This window comes from Molothrus ater, chromosome 11 (assembly GCF_012460135.2).
Source record: "Molothrus ater isolate BHLD 08-10-18 breed brown headed cowbird chromosome 11, BPBGC_Mater_1.1, whole genome shotgun sequence".
NCBI lineage: Eukaryota > Metazoa > Chordata > Aves > Passeriformes > Icteridae > Molothrus > Molothrus ater.
Genome location: NC_050488.2, coordinates 8597893 through 8612366, shown reverse-complemented (window position 1 = coordinate 8612366; position 14474 = coordinate 8597893). Strand labels below are relative to the sequence as shown.

The following is a 14474-nucleotide window of genomic DNA, read 5'->3' as shown; positions in this document are numbered from 1 at the left end:
TTTCTGTTCTTCAGTAACTGCAATTTGCATGATGGTTCACACTTAACTGGTGTTAAAGAATATAATCCCATGGATATGAAAGTAAGAAGACAAATATTCCCAGGTTTTTGGGCAGGTGCATTTCAGTTGTACGTGACCATGGAAGTAGGAATAGAGCTCAGTTCCCTGTGACAAATGCAGATCTTAATTCACACACAATCCTGCTTCTAAATTAAATGTGTGCATTTTGTTTTAATTTCTTGGCCCACTCTGATCATCACTAAGCCTAATTTCTCCCCAGGCCCCAAACCAGCAGTGAGGAATGCTGATCCTATGGCATTTTACTACTGTTTAAAAAAACTCCAAGTAATTATGTCGTCCCTGGAGTTTTCTGAGAGCAAAAATTGCTCTCCAAAAAATCAGTAATCTATTCTGGAATCTGACAGGGCAGTGCTCAGTCTGTTCCTGGTCCACTGGGGACATAGGTGATTTCACTTTCAGGGGAGCTCTGCTTTTTTTTTTTCTTTAAAAACCCTGATCATACCCCCAAAACAAAAACATGCTCTTACCTTCTCCCAACATTTGATTAATCAGTTCCTGTGTTGATAACAAATATGCAACCAATTTTATGGAGTGAAAATGAACTAAAGAGCTATAGCTTGGTGAGGCTGAGACAAATAATATTTTACCAGTTTTTAGTTACCTGTTTGTGACTTGCTGACTTAATCTGGATATGGTCGTTTCTGTACTGGGCATTGAAAACATAATATCCCACTAATTATAATAAAAGAGTAATAGAATACTATTTGATAAAAAGCTTGACATTGAACATCTTTATGCTGGGAAAAAAAATCTGCTTGTGTGTGGAGACTTGAACTTGGAGATCAGCGAGATTTTGTTTTTTATTTCCTCCAATTATTATTATTTTTTGAAGTAAAACAGAAACAAAATTTCACTGTATAATAAATACACAGTGCAATGTTTTGTTAGTGAACAGCACTTATTCAGTTATAAGAATTGTTTCCACAATGTTTTGAGAGGTTTGTGTATGTCGGCAAATATCTTGTCTAAATTGAACACATTGAAAACCCTTGATAATGTACTGTTAGCTTCTGAAAGCTTGTGATTATTACTTTAGGGGTATATTTATTGTGTTAAATCTTTCTTCACTGGAAAGCTTTAACAGCAGAGAAGGCCATCTCAAAAACAAAGGCTTCCAGAAGGTACCAGACAGTGCATCAGCAGAATTGAAACCTTACTGTTCCTCTAGATAAAAGGCAGAGGAGATAACTGGAAGTCTATTTCATGAGAAATAGAGAACTGGGAATGATATGCTCCTGTACTTTTTTTTTTTTTCCTCTTGTATCTATTTGTTATCAGTGGGGTTTGTGGGTGAGATCAATGGGGGAGTTGAATTTTCTTTTTTGTTTGGAGAAGGCCTTGAGTGTTTTCTCACTTTGCTAGACTTGAGCTCTGCTGATGGGAAACTCAGACCATGTTTCTGTTCAGTGATTGCAGTTACTCCTGGGATTAGCTGTAGGACAGGAATTCTGCTCATCTTCGGTAAACAATTGGCAGACAGAATACAAATCACAAGCATTGATTATGTAGAGCCAAGGCCATGAGGGACATTTTGTGTGGGGAGGGTAGAGGCTTATCATCCCAAATGGTTTAAAAGCTTCCTTGGGGAACCTTAAGTGCTTCAATCCTGAGAAAAGGAGAAACTTTTTATGCAGGCAATAAAAGAGTTTCAGAGGAACTGGAGGTGGTGAGGGGATGGAGGATTTCTCACAGTGCATAGTTACTTTATCTGTCAAGAATAATTTTAAAACATGAATGTCTAAGATTTATCTTTGAGTATCCAGGACTTCTAAATCCTGCATTGTTCTTAGCTGTGTAGTTAATGTTCAGACAGAACTACTGGAAAAATAATAATCTGCTGTTCTTAAACTGACATCGATTTCCAGGCCTTGTTAAAAAGTATTTTATATTTTCCCCTGTAAATTGTAAATATACTATTTAATGACTCTGGCACTACTAACACTATTTCTTGAAAGGGAAGAGGTGAAAAAAAGGAGGTCAGTGTTGTCATAGCAGCATAATTGTACTACTTAAAAGTTGTCATGATAAGGATCACCTAAATACAAACCCCTGCATTTTGCTATGATACTGATGACAAAGGTTTAATTAAACCTCTTTTCAATAACTAAAGAAATGGGTTTCCCCCCCCCCCAACATATATCTTTGCAGATTATTCCTCTCAAGTCTGTTGACTTGTTACATTTCTAAAAGTCTCTTCCTCTTGACCTTCTGGTTCTTGTGATTACAGGCTACAAGATTTGGCACACCAACATCTGTCAGCCCACAGCAAAAAAGGGAATTAGGAAAGAAATAAATTTACAGGTTGTTCCTTAAAAAATAGGTGCAAAGCTCCTCTGAATTTGCAGTACTAAAGCTTTTTAGCCTGTATGGGGATGCATTTTTCTTCAGTGACCTCAAGTCTTCAGGCAATACTTGTTTTTTTGCCAAAATACTTATGTGAGATGACCTGGAGAAGCTGACTGAATAGTAGTGAAGTCTGATACTTCAGATTAAATATGCCAGCACTGCCCTGTCAGATTCCAGAATAGATTACTGATGTATTGGAGGGCAGTTTTTGCTCTCAGAGAACTCTAGGGACTACATAATTATTTGAAGGTGTTTTAAAACAGTAGTGGAAAGCCATAGGATCAGCATTCCTCACTGCTGGTTTGGGGCCTGAGGAGAAAATTACATTTAGTGATGATCAGAGTGGGCCAAGAAATTAAAACAAAATGCACTTAATGAGAGTATTTACTTTAGAGGCAGGATTGTGTGTGAATTAAGATCTGCATTTGTCACAGGGAACTGAGCTCTATTCCATGGAAAAAAAAAGATGTAAATGTGTATGACCAGATTGCTTATTTAACTTGCAGAGCCCAGGATGAGGGGCAATCTTAAGGGAATGATAGAGCACCTTGTTGGGCCCTTGATTATTAATGGAGGAGGAAAAGGAGGAAAGGTTTGAACAAGAAGCTGATGGAGGGGGTGTTCTTTATTAGTGTTTGTTCTCTGGAGCAATTGTACTGAAACCCTACTGGCCAGGAAGTGCCTGGGTATGGGCTGCTCATGGAACATGGAGAGTGCATCTTGTGTTTTCTTTTGCTTCTGTGCATGGCCTTTGCTTTTGTTTTATTAAACTGCCTTTACCTTGACCCATGAGGTTATTTCATCTTCTTCCCCTCCTGCTCCCAGTCCTGCTGAGGAGGGGAATGATAGGGTGGCTTGATGGAGTCCTGGCCTCCTGCCAAGCTCAGCCCACCACATCTGTGTCAAGAAATGCAGATTTAAATGTATGTGACAAGATTGCTTACCAAACTTGCAAAGCACACTTTTAAGGGCAAGCTTTATAGAACTTGACAAGACACCAAATTTAAAGGCATAAAGAAAGAAAAAGTAAGGAAAGTCAGACAAGAATTCTCTCTTTTCAAATGTGTGGTTATATCAGCAAACAGTGTTATGCAAAAGCTCTCTCACATCTCATGCTCAGAAATTTTAATGCTGAAGATTCATCGTGTGTGGTCAGAATCTCTTGCTATTCCTCCCAAATTAGAGTTGTCTTCTCCTTCCAACTCTTTCTGTCAGTCCTGTCTTACTCAGGCAAAATTCTAGTCAACGGATTTTCAGTGGGTTTTTTTGGAGACCAGATTTATGAATTGTAATAGGCAGATGAGGAAATGCATGAGAGAATTAATTTCTTAATTTATGGTAATGAAGCAAATGTCTCCAATTCCCCTTCTTTTTTTCTTTAAAGAAGAAAATTAGGATTTGCATGTTTTTCTTTAAAAATACTTAGTTACAAATATTTGCAAGTGTAATGCTTGTACTTATTTCAGTAGCACAAGTAAATTTAATGTACAAATTGATTTAGATGCAGTTCATAAGAAAGCTTTCAGTAGTCTGTTTCCTCTTAATGATAGAGCCTCATACTGTGGAGAAATAAAATAGAACAGTAATAGATTATGGAATTAATAAGGAAGCATGGTTTTAGAGAATGAGAGTATGGCTGACAGGATAATTTGCTGTTATATTTGTTGAGGTGTATTCTTCAGGTATAGCTGTAGCTTTCTATAGCATACAATTACACAGGATGATTTTTTTGCAAAGTCTTCCGTCTAATTTTATATTTGCCACTGCCAAGAGACCAGACTGTGTCAGCTGATTCAGCCCTGCCAGTTCTCTGTTAACTGGGGTGGGAAAGAAACAGGAGAATCAGGAGCTAAAATCCAGCGAACTGGGTTCTTGAACGTGTTCTTGGCTTTTGGTGGCCCTGTGATGGTGCAAAGCTTGAGAAGCTGTGTGCTTCTGTAGGTGGACCAGCAATGTGAAATCAGCAAGTCTCCTTGTGACTTCATTCCCCTCTGCTGCTCACCACATCTGTGGCTTTAGGATGCTCTGGAAGTGTTTATATGGCCCAGGTCACACTGAGGCAGGCGAGTTCTCAGCAGGCAATTCTTTTGGGTGTAGTTAGTTGGCATAGACTAGAGGATCTTCCTTGTGTAGAACATGAATTGAAGTCTGGGAAGAGCTGTTAGTTAATCTTCCTTTTATAGTTTTGTTTCAGTTTATGGGGCAATTCACAGTTCTATGGATCGCTTCTTGGAGCTGGGCTGTAAAGAAGGATTGAAAAAGTTCTGAGACAACTATTTATATATTGTCAAGAAATTGGCATGGAAATATTTCTGGTCAACTGGTCCATTTTTAATAGAAATTATAAAAAATGCAATAGATTTTACATGTTTTTTAAAAAAAATCCTGTAAAGTTCTGTGTCTGTAATGACAACCATGTGACAGATATTCACAGCACTCCTACATTCCTTCCCCTGCAGCTAATTATACAATTTCTTTCCACCCTCACACCATTTGTTCTTTCCTTTCCTTAGCAAGCTGCAGATACAAAAATCTGTGCCAGCAGAAGTCTAAATCTGGTCCACCATGTTCTAAGTCTTGAAGGTGTACAAAAATGGATTCTTCTATGTCAAAGTAGCAGTAGTCTGCCACAGTTGAGGCTGTTAGTTTTAAGGTAATTACAGAGAAGCAGCCAGAACTACTGTCATGCTTAGTGATGAACGTGGGCCTGGGTGGAGCCTAAGGAGAGCATGCACTGGCTGCTGGGGCAGAAAAGGAACTTTTCTCATTTATCTTAACCAGAATTGTTGCTTGAGTTCTGATTTCTAATTATTTTTGTGTTGATCCAACAATTTTTGGTATTTAGAGCTTACATTCAGAAGGTTTGTGTGTTATCAATGTCAAGTTTATTTTCATTTGTGGGTTAGAACATGGTATTTTAGAATGTTTTCTTTTGCTTAGCTAGATTTCTATAGAAATATTGACATTTTATATATAGGAACTACTTGACTTTGGAAAAACATTCGTTTGTAAATAGGTTGTAGCATGAAGTAATAAATATTGTCTGATTTAACATTAGGTGGATGCATCTTAAATCATTATTCAGATCAGGGAAATAAGTTTGACTATTTCTGGGGTGCTGGTAGTTACTGAATATTGCTGTTGCTTAGATGTAGCCTGGTAGTTCAGGGAAGGTTCTTGGTCAGGTGTGAGAAGTAGGACAGTGAAATAATTTTAGAAGCCAGAAGGTGTAGTCAGTCTTGGGGTCACAAACAGTTGGCACATTAGTAGATTCAAAGTGGGGAAGTTTTTACTTCTAAAGGATTTTAAAGTTTACTGGAGTTTTTAAGCTTATTATAGCTAGTTAAAAAGATGGTGAGATTAAGAAAAGATGAGTTGCCATTAAATAAAAGCAGGGCTGGAAATGAGTGGCTTACATGTGTAGGTTCTCAACTGAGTGTGTGCCTAGTAAGATGCAGATACTAAGAGAATTAAGATCTGTACATAGATTAAAGTAGGGCTTATTTAATGATAGAAGAGATTCAAAGTGTCTTACTGAATTCTACCACTGGCAATACTTCTTTTCCATTTGAAATAACTGATAAAGGACATTATTTCAAAAGGTTGTTTTCTTAAGGTGATTTCAAAAGGTTGGTTTCTCAAGGTTTAGAATTTAGTTTAAATCATGGCTAAAACACGACAGATTTACATGTACTTGTGTAAAACATGAAGGTAGTATCAAATGAAATGTTTTGTTGTTAGATTGGTGTCTGTGTTGTTGCTGTTTTGGTTTTTTTTTGGTGTGGTTTCTGTTGCTGTTCTGTTTTTTAGAATGTGGAGTTGCAGAACATCAATTAAACCTAAAAGATCTGATGACATGCATTTAAGTCCCCTAATTCCTTCAGTTAAATGTCTTTTAGTACAGACTGTCAGCCTGTTCAGGATTTCATATTTCTAAAAGCTCAGTATGCTGTGTAAGCAATGAGTAGAGGGAAAAAATAAGAATAAAAACAAATTCAGATGAGGATATAATCTGAAATGAGCATCATAAGCCATAGCAATTTAGGCTAATTATCTGTACTCCAACCCTAACATGGGAAAAATCCATTTTGATTTTGATCTGCGTTGAGTAAGGGAGTGCAAGACGCACCTCTGGAACAGAGACAGATCCCTGTACTCAGATGTAATATAATATTTTAGGACAAGTTAGTGTTCTGAAAAACCTAAAAGTGTAAAAGAACAGCAATGTCCAATAGGAATGTTGTAATTTATCATGGGACTGATTATTTCAATTATGCTTTTCTTTGTCACCTCTATTGAATGAAGTCTGTCTATAAGTTTATATGTTTGAGTACTGTGAATTTGTTGTTGCCTTTCTGTATAACTCAATAAAATTATTTTTTTCTGCTGAAGATACTTTTTGTTGAATTCAGTTCTTTCTGTTGAAACTCCTTTGCTTGCATCTGACCTTTGTTTATGTTGATTTTGCTTCATTTTTTCGTTTACCATGCTGTTCAGTTTTTGGATGCCAGAAGAACAAAGGTTTGTCCACTACTTGCAGTAAATTTATTTTTCAAAATTCAGTATCGCTTATTGTGGGTTTTTTTTGTTTGCTTTTTAGAGATACAGTAATCCTGTTTACTAAACTTTTCATAGCTTTAGCTTCCAAAATGAAAAAATGAAACTGACTGGCCCCAACTCAGCCCCTCCCCAAAGTCCCCTTTAATTGTAGTGAGGGCTTTGATTGACTTTATGAACAGCAGTACTGTTGAGCACCCTGAAGAGCAGATTTATCTTTAGTCTATGAGGTAATTTAGAAAACATGGAATACTGAGTCTTTGAGCTTTGTAGGTACATTGATTGTTCTAATGGATGTGTCACTGCCTAGTGTTTGCATTTGTTGCTATTAATTTTATCTGTAGCTGGCATTATTTTGTGTCTGTGTATGTTGTCTTCTCTTTTCTTTCTAGAAGCACTTGAAAGCTATCATTACAAATATTGCCACCTGCATTTGATATTATATAAGATCGTTTGGTATACTTTCATTACTAATTCTAATGACTTTTTGTAACAGCATACAAGATAACTTGAATCAAATACTAATCCTACAATCAGATCCTAAGCTAATTTTTTCTCTTTTGTCTTTATTGCAGCATCTGCAAATGACAATCCAGGCACTTCAAGATGAGCTTAGAACCCAGAGAGACCTTAACCATCTTCTCCAGCAAGAAAGTGGGAACCGAGGGGCTGAGCATTTTACCATTGAGCTCACGGAGGAGAATTTTCGAAGACTTCAGGCAGAGCATGATAGACAAGCTAAAGAGCTCTTCCTGTTGAGAAAAACTCTAGAAGAAATGGAGCTTAGGATTGAAACACAAAAGCAAACACTAAATGCCAGAGATGAATCAATAAAAAAGCTTCTAGAGATGTTGCAAAGTAAAGGTTTGCCTTCTAAAGGAATGGAAGATGACAATGAGAGAACTCGAAGGATGGCAGAGGCTGAATCTCAGGTTAATCATTTAGAAGTGATTTTAGATCAAAAGGAGAAGGAAAACATGCATCTTAGAGAGGTAATTAAAAACTCATTTCTTTAATCAAAGTACATATTTTTGCTAAAAATAGTCATGGAACTTGTTACAGTTTTAGAAATATAATTAGAATATTTAAGTGGTTTCTTTTTGTGCTCTAATTTTTGGATGAAAAGGATAGCATGCATTTGTTTTACATCTGTAATAAGTACTCAGTAGGACTGTATGATATTTGAAAGCAAGAATAAGAAAGTATGGAAGAGAAGTAGGTATATTTGGGCTTGTTGTTTCTGAAATGTTGCTTTGCAAAGTTTCTTTATCCTTTCATTTTGATGAAGTGATATCTGGCAAGTGAAGACTAGACCTACTGAAGAGGGAAGTGACACCTGCTGCTGCTCTAACTAAGGAGTCATGAGTGCATGCTATCTTTGTGTTGGGTTTTTATGCCTCTAGTGTTTGAAAAGAGTGTTTTAAAATACTTTTCCTTCCATATAAGCAAAGGCTTCTGCCTATGTGTATTTCTACTGTATTTTCATGTGGGGGTACTCCAACTTTTTACATAAATATACTGTAATGTCACATAAAAACACTGTGCTGCTGACTGTGCTCTACTTTGAGAAAACCTAAATTTGATCCCAAGCCCACCTGCACCAGCTGCCTACATCACTAAATGCATTTTTGGGGCTGGATTTGGGATGATTGGATTAGTATAATTGAAAGAAAATCTGGCCTGGTGTCAAGCCCATCTGCCCCTTTAGATTCCAGCAGTGTTCCCATGTGCCTCTGTCAGGCAAACAAGGCAGGCCCAGTCTTCCTCACCAAGACCCTGCTAAGGAGGGTGAAAATTTGCGGGGAGGTTGTGGACAACTACACACAGCAAGGGAAGTCAGGATAAACATTTCTGTTCACTGAGAAACTCAGCAGCAGTGTGGCCACTGACACCACCAGTTTGCCTGACGGCTCAAACACAAATGAAATTAGTGCAAGAGCTTAAGAATTAAGCTTGAGATTAAGAACAGCTATTTACATCTAGAAACTGTTGGCAAAATATTTTCTTTGCTGTGGACAAATTATTTTATGTTTAGCTGGTGTTCCTCTCTAACCTAGAATATGCATTGAGGACTCTAGTTTCTGCTGCCCATTTGAAGCTTAGAAAGTGGAAAATGTCATGATATCCTTCAGTAAAGTTTTCTTGTGGAGATGTGGATCCTGAATCTTTTCACAGGCAGAATTTTAATTAAAATGATGTAATGCATTAATGGATTCTGAAAGGAATTGCATAAGGAGCTAATGATACTGAATTTGTGATGAGGAAGGGTTGTGGAATAAGTTCTATAAACTAGCAGACAAGTTTCTGGATTTAGGTCTGCATACACTGTTTTCAAAGACAGGTGATTGTGTGATTTTATTTCATCTGTTGTATCAGTTCCAATTAAGTTTGTGAGCCCTAATTTGGCTATATATGGACATGAGGAAATTTGAAGAATGTTTCTAATGAGAATGGTTATCAAGGACAGTGAGAAGTAGAACTAAATTGAGCTCAAAAAATAGATGAAATGTAAGCCTCCAAGTAAAGTCCAATTGGCATCCAGTTTACTGATTAGTCCAAGACATGCTGAGAGGAGATATTAGGGCTACCTATAGACTGTGCATGTTTCTCCTGTATTTATACTGAATTGATTTGATGTTCCCCGCAGTTGTTCTCAGGGGCAGGGAAAAGTGTTGTTTCTCCCTCAGTTTATATGAGATTATAGAGGTTGTCTTTTGTCTGGAGTGCTGCAAGTGTAAAATGGGATTTACTGCTCATGACATGCTGATATACCTTGGTAAGTGATCAAAGTTTAAAATTTTACTGCATTTGTTGCTTGGAATCTGTCCCAGCCAGATTGGCAGGAACTGTCTAATGTTTTGGACATTTTGGCTCACGATTTCATTGTTTTTATAAGAATTCAAGGCTTTGGGTGCAGTCTCTTCTCTCCAGCTCTCTTTCTGTTGCACATAGTATTTATAGGTTTTATTTTTATTTATTTTTAAGTTTCTGCATATTTGAAGTTGTAGGGAGCTTGGAAGTATGATGTGCAGACTGTAGGAACTCTTTAGAAACAAAATGTTTTAGTAGGTGCCTGTTTGTTTATCCAGGACTCTGGATTTTATTGTTCTGCTTCTTGGAAAATGTACTGAGGTTCAAATTTTTTCTTTTGCTTTCTTGTTATGGAAAGTTGTCTGCATGCTTTGAAGTAACATCAGACATTATGTCTAGTTTAAAAGTATTACATATTTGTTAAAATTCCAAATAGATCAACCTTTGATCTTTATGTGTAACTTGGTAAATCCTTGTTCTGCAGTGCTCATTTGAATTTCTCTCTCTGCTTTTAGTCTTCATGCTGTACAATACAGGTTCTCAGTATGATAAAACAGAGGTTACTAGGTTGAATCTTCTGCAGCAGCCTCCCCAGTGGATTAATATTTTTTTTCCATAACTGGTGTTTGTGGTTTTTCATCCTGTGTAAATCACCTGGCAGAGTTATTGAACATTTGTTTTTCCTCCTGGGAATGCTTTAGAAATAAGCTAGAACTTACATACATTCTTAATGACTTTTGTTCATGAATTATTTAGAATTCGCTCAAATTGTGTTAATCTTTCTATACCCTTAACAAAATATCTGTCATTTTAGAACATATTCTAAAATATTCTGCTTTCTTTATTTTTACAGGTTGGAGTATAGCTCAAGTGTTGAGTGTATTTCTGAGCAACTAGTATTGGGACATATGTAATGTTCTGTTTGATGAAATCATGGATGGCTGTTTCTTCTTTTTGATTAGTTTTGCTCTTTTATTTCTGCTGCTGCACTTGAAATTGTCTGTGCCAGGGGAGATACAGGGAGTCCTTCATGGAAAGGGTTGCTAAATGCTGGAATGGACAACCTGGGCAAGTGATGGGGTCACCATCCCTGAAGGTATTCAAGAAATGACTGGGTTTGACACTCAGTGCCTTGGTCTGATTGACAAGGTGGAGTTTTTCCAAGAGTTTAGACTTGATGGTCTTGGATGTCTTTTCCAACCTTAATGACTTGGTGATTCTGTGAAACAAGGATGATAAAATTCTGTGTAGCATCACATGAAGTTATTCAGCAAATAGGGTTTGTTTGTGTCAGTTTACCTTTACAATGATAGATTCTGCTGTAGTTTCCAGCAGAAAGAGTGCTTTCTGTGGAAAAAAGTTAACATGGTGCAAATGAAGTTGAATGTGGAAAAAATTAACTGAAGACAGCTGATTTTATACAGCCTCAACATTACATTGAAATGTAAATGTAGATATGGACTTCTCAGAAGCCCTTTGCTGCTGGTATTTAATTTAAAATTACTTTCGATCTGAATTTTTCAGTTCATGAAATCTAATTGTGTACCAACCTCGCTAGAAGAAGGTCAAGTCTTACATGTTGAGCTTTTGACTATGGTTTTCCCCTAATGCAACCATAATTTTCTCTCTTAGGCTGTTCATTTCTTAGTGCTTTAAAACAGTGCAAAGCTGGAATTTCTTCTTTTCATTAATTCTGTTCATCTTTTAGATGATTCAACATGCTGGTGTAGAAAGCGGTTAATAATCACTGGTGGATGATGTTTTGACTAAACCAGAGAATTAAACTATCATGTTGTGAGAGAAACTGAAGCAAGTGGTCTTGAAACATTGGGAATTAAGGACAGCCTCTTGAACACACCTGTATTTCAAATGAATGTCAGTTCTCTCTCCTTGACCTGCACCTCCTGAGCACTGATCCTACAAGGAATTGAATAGTAAGGGAGATGTTCTTTGTTACTCCACAGCTGATTTTGTCTAGCTGGTAACTTTTTCACTTAACTAGGTAGAGAGAAATAACTTCTTGTAATCTGTCAGACTCTACCACCTTGTCAATTATTAATTTTCTGGCAATTTCACACAAGAATGCACATTATCAGAAATAAATATCCTACTGTTCTGATTGGCTGGTTATCCAAGAATCATGCAGAAATTTCTTGGTTTTAAGCCATTGATTTCTTCTTGCCCTTCCCCCACCCACCCTCCTGAGTAGCCTCAGCAGAATTTGATAATTATAGCTGCCTTCAAAGATCTGGAAGTTCTCCAGGCTTTAGATGGTATTTCTTAGAGAAAGTACAGGCGAGAGTAATGGAATTGGCTGGTGTGCTAGAGGCGGAGAAATAACTCCAGAAAATAAAACAATTTTTTTTGCCCTCATTTGCTTTCATATTCTTTTAGGAGATGCAGGCTAACTGTGAGGTGTTGACTTGGTGGCCCTCAAAGATTGTACCTTTCTGCAGTGTGCAATCCATGCATTTTTAAACTTTGTTTCACAAAAGCAAACTTGTGATGACAGTTTCACTCAAGCTTTGTGTTTGAGGGCCTTAGCAGTGGCAAATGTGAGGTTCATTATAGAGCAGGAGAAGGAGAACAAAGCTGAAGTTGGAATCCTGCTCTTTTACAGGAATAGCAAAGAATGTCAATGTCAGCAAGGTTCACTAAAATTTTGGGAAATGAGCTGTGTAAAAAATGGGGTTAGATTTCTTTCCTCTATCAAAGAATTTAAAATCTAGGCAATAAGCTTTCACAGGGATAGCAGGATTCCCAGCTTGGAGAGAGTTATAGCAAAGGTTTCCTTAGGTCCTGATTCACAAAGCAAGAGAGAAGAAATGTAGCTCTGAGAAACAGTGTGAGCATGTGTTGCTGCTGCACTTTGGGAGATGGAGCCTCTTAAGAGAGTGTTGAGCTCCATTTCATGCTTTCTGAGGATTTCTGCCCAGATTGCACTTGGTTTTCCATCACTGTTAGACTGAATCCTATGCCTTTAACTAACTAAATTCACCTAAGTATTTTTGTTAGCGTTTTTCAAAGGTAGATGAACTTTATTCTTGTTTTCTGAAAAAAAAAAAAATTGCTTTTGCTATGATAAGAAAATTAATGTATCCTGTGTGGAGCATAGATCTACTTTGCAAGTAGATTTAAGGAAAAGGATGCTCTTGGTTAGTTAGTGATTGAAAATCTGTCTTGAAGCCATAACGTCATACTATGACTTTCTTCATGTTCAGAATGAAATATCATAAAGATCACTAAATATACATTCTTGTCAGAAAACACAAGATGCCTGCCTTAAAGTTCTTAAATTGGTTATCACATGTCTCTTCCAGAATTTTAAATAAACATTTATTTCTCTATAACTTTGGGAGAACTGTAGGTAATATGGGGATTTTATCATGTGGAAATCTAGCACAGATGTTTGGTATTACTTTTTTTTAAACATAGTGACCACACATTATTTACCCTAAGTACCATTAAGTATTTTTTTATTATTGCTATTAAAAACTTGCCTAAGGCAAAGTCCCACTAAGTCTCTAGTGAAGTCAAATGTTAAAATTCCAGCAAGTATTTTATTATATATACATACACGTATATTACACATGCCCTCTCTGTACAACATACAATTTCACTAAAACAAATTCTGAGATCATATAGGATTTTATATACACTTTTTAACTCTTATCTTGCATGTATTCTTAAAATAATGTTGTTGCTCATGGTTTAAAGTTACAGATTTTTTGTATTTAGTAGAAAAGAAGAACAACACATCTTTATAATAATTTAAAGTGTACTTCTAAACTTTCAAGGGGCTTTTTAAAACTTTGCTCTATCTTTGAACTCAGCTTGGTCAAATAATGAAGGCTGCTGATAGGATTTGAACTGCCATCATGAATTAGTTATTGCATGTTTTTAAAGTTATTAATGGAGCAAAGTTCCTTCTTCCACTGTGAATAGAACAGATGCCTTGCAGACTTTTGGTGTTTACTGTAAATGTCTTACACTGGAGCCAGTAGTAATTTACTAAGGAAATGCTTTATCGACACCAAACATTTCTTCCCTGAAGTTGGTTACACAGATTAACCACCATTCTAGACTGAGCTTTTTTATTTAGGTTCATTAGTACCTCTTTCCTTTTATTTCTCCTGCCTCAACTCAAAATATTAATCTTATTTGCTCTAAAGACAATTGCTTTTTATCAAAATATCAATAGTAATGTGTGTTTTTAAGGCGACCCCTTAAATATACAGAAGGACTCTGCAGTGTTGGCAGTTGCTGGAGACATGAGAAAATAGACAGAACCTGATTATGCTCTAGAGAACAGTTGTTACTTCTAACATAGCCCATGCAGATTTTGCTGTGCCCTGTGATATTCTTGCCAGGGTGCTTGGTTGCAATAGTTTTTATAAGTCAATGAAGGATTGGAAAGCTTTGTTAATTTAGAAATCACTTTCTTTAAAAACAGGATTGACCTCCATGACACCATCACCAGTAGTTTGTAATCTCATATATGAGAAAGCTGTCAGTTTGCTACTGCCATGTCTCATCCTAACAAGTAAAAAAATTATTTTTTGGAAGAGGGAAAAACCAGATTCATAACTAAGCTGGATTTCTGTGCCTTTCAATGTGTGGAGGTGATCAGTATTGATCCTGCTAGCATTCCTGGAAAGTGCATCCTTTAGAAAGCAATC

General features: G+C 36.7%; 1 protein-coding gene across 13 annotated transcripts in view; it reads left to right on the top strand.

Moving 5' to 3' along the window:
- Nucleotides 1-14474, top strand: part of ERC2 (ELKS/RAB6-interacting/CAST family member 2) — a 407210-nt gene that overhangs the window by 44707 nt on the left and 348029 nt on the right. For 9 of the 13 annotated variants that reach the window (XR_004981048.2, XR_004981051.2, XR_004981050.2 and 6 more), the window contains exons 3-4: nt 6925-6948; nt 7560-7976. Coding sequence is in view for 1 of the 13 variants with exons in the window: in XM_036390910.2 (XP_036246803.1) it covers nt 6925-6948; nt 7560-7976 (441 nt within the window). In the remaining 12 variants the exon portion in view is untranslated. The remainder of the gene's footprint in view (nt 1-6924; nt 6949-7559; nt 7977-14474) is intronic. The other 4 variants (XR_004981047.2, XR_004981046.2, XR_004981043.2 and 1 more) reach the window with 1 other exon arrangement.